General features: G+C 59.6%; 1 protein-coding gene across 1 annotated transcript; it reads right to left on the reverse strand.

The window, feature by feature from the left end:
• Positions 1-202: 202 nt before the first annotated feature.
• CCOS01_05590 (RNA recognition domain-containing protein) lies at positions 203-1,474 on the reverse strand (the record flags this gene model as incomplete). Its single annotated transcript, XM_060453768.1, has 1 exon — positions 203-1,474. One exon carries the CDS (start codon positions 1,472-1,474, stop codon positions 203-205), a length of 1,272 nt encoding a protein of 423 aa, XP_060315540.1.

The following is a 1,474-nucleotide window of genomic DNA, read 5'->3' on the forward strand; positions in this document are numbered from 1 at the left end:
GATCTGCAACGAATGAGATCCTTTTTAGACATGTTTAAGGTCGTGAAGCTGAAAGATCACACATTAGATAGTCGTTCAAGTGTTAGTTCTCGTACTGGCCGGCACAGGCAGGTAGGCTTCTCCCAGAGGTTCGGCCTGTAATCGCGATACATGAGATACGGAATGCGATGCTGCTCATGAACGACAAGTCTGAATTTGTTCGCTAAAATGTAATCTTGGTACCAGTATGTTTCGCCGCCGTACCCGTCAACCGCGCAACCATGAGATCGTCCTGCGCCTTGAGCTCGCCCGCCGGCTTCTCCGTCTTCGGGGGCCGGGGTGCCCTCGGCTTCCTCTCCTCGGTCGCCTCCTCCGCGCCCTCGCCGCCCTCCTCGCCGTCCCGCCTGGACTTCTGCTCCTGCCTCTTGGGCGCGTCCTTGCCGAACCGCTTCTTGTACCTCGTCTGGTCGTCCTCGGCGAGCTCAATCTTGAGCATGCGACCGAGCAGCTTGTTGACCCACCATTTTCTCAGCTTGAACTTCTTCTCCTCTGTCTTCTTGTCCTCCTCGCCTTCCGCCATCTCGTCATCGCCGTCCTTATCTTTGGAGGCGACGAAGTCGTCCTCCGTCTCGATCTCCTCCTTGATCTTGACGAAGCCCTTGACGGCCCAGCCGGCGGCCTCGGGCTCGCGGAACTTAACCCAGCCGTAGCCCTTGCACTTGCCCGTGTCCTCAAAGGTAGCGACCTTGACCCAGTCGATCTGCCCGCACTTTTCAAAGTGCTGCCACACGTCGTCGTCGGTCGTCTTGAAGCTCAGGTTGCCAATGAAGATTTTGCTGCTCTTGGGCACCTCCTCCTTGGCCGCGGCCGCACCGGCGGCGCCACCGGCGGCAGCGGTCTCCTCTTCCTTCTTCGGCCGGCCCTCGAACGACTTGGAATCCTTGATGAGGAGCTTACGACGGCTCAGCTCGGCCTCGGTAAGCGCAATGGCCGCGACCTTGGGCGCGACATCGTTGAAGTCGACGTAGGCGAAACCCTTGTTGGAGGGCTTGTCCTTGCCGACCTGCTTCGTCGTGGGCATATGTAATCTCGTGATGGACTCCTTGGTGATCATCTCGCCAGAGTTGTCAATGAGCCACTGGCGCAGCTCGTCGGGGGTGACGAAGAAGGGCAGGTTGCCGATCCACACGCCGTGCTCGGAGCGGGCGGCGGCCTTGGCCTGCTCCTTCTCCTCCTTCTTCTTGGCTTCCCTCTCGTCATCGCTGTCGAGCTTGACGGGGAGCTTCTTGCCCTTCTTCAGGGCACGCTTGGCGCGCTTGGAGGGGGGTTCGGGGGCCTCAAGGTCAACTTCGATCTCCTCGACGGCGGCGGTGGATTTGCGCTTCTTGGACGACTCGGGGGATTGTGACGGCGCATCTTCGACTTCAACTTCGGCCTCGGGTTCGGCCTTGGCCTTGGTTTTCTTTGACCGCTTCTCTGAGTCGGTGGTAGCCAT

This window comes from Colletotrichum costaricense (assembly GCF_030867565.1).
Source record: "Colletotrichum costaricense strain IMI 309622 chromosome Unknown Scaffold_5.1, whole genome shotgun sequence".
NCBI classification, from domain to species: Eukaryota; Fungi; Ascomycota; class Sordariomycetes; order Glomerellales; family Glomerellaceae; genus Colletotrichum; species Colletotrichum costaricense.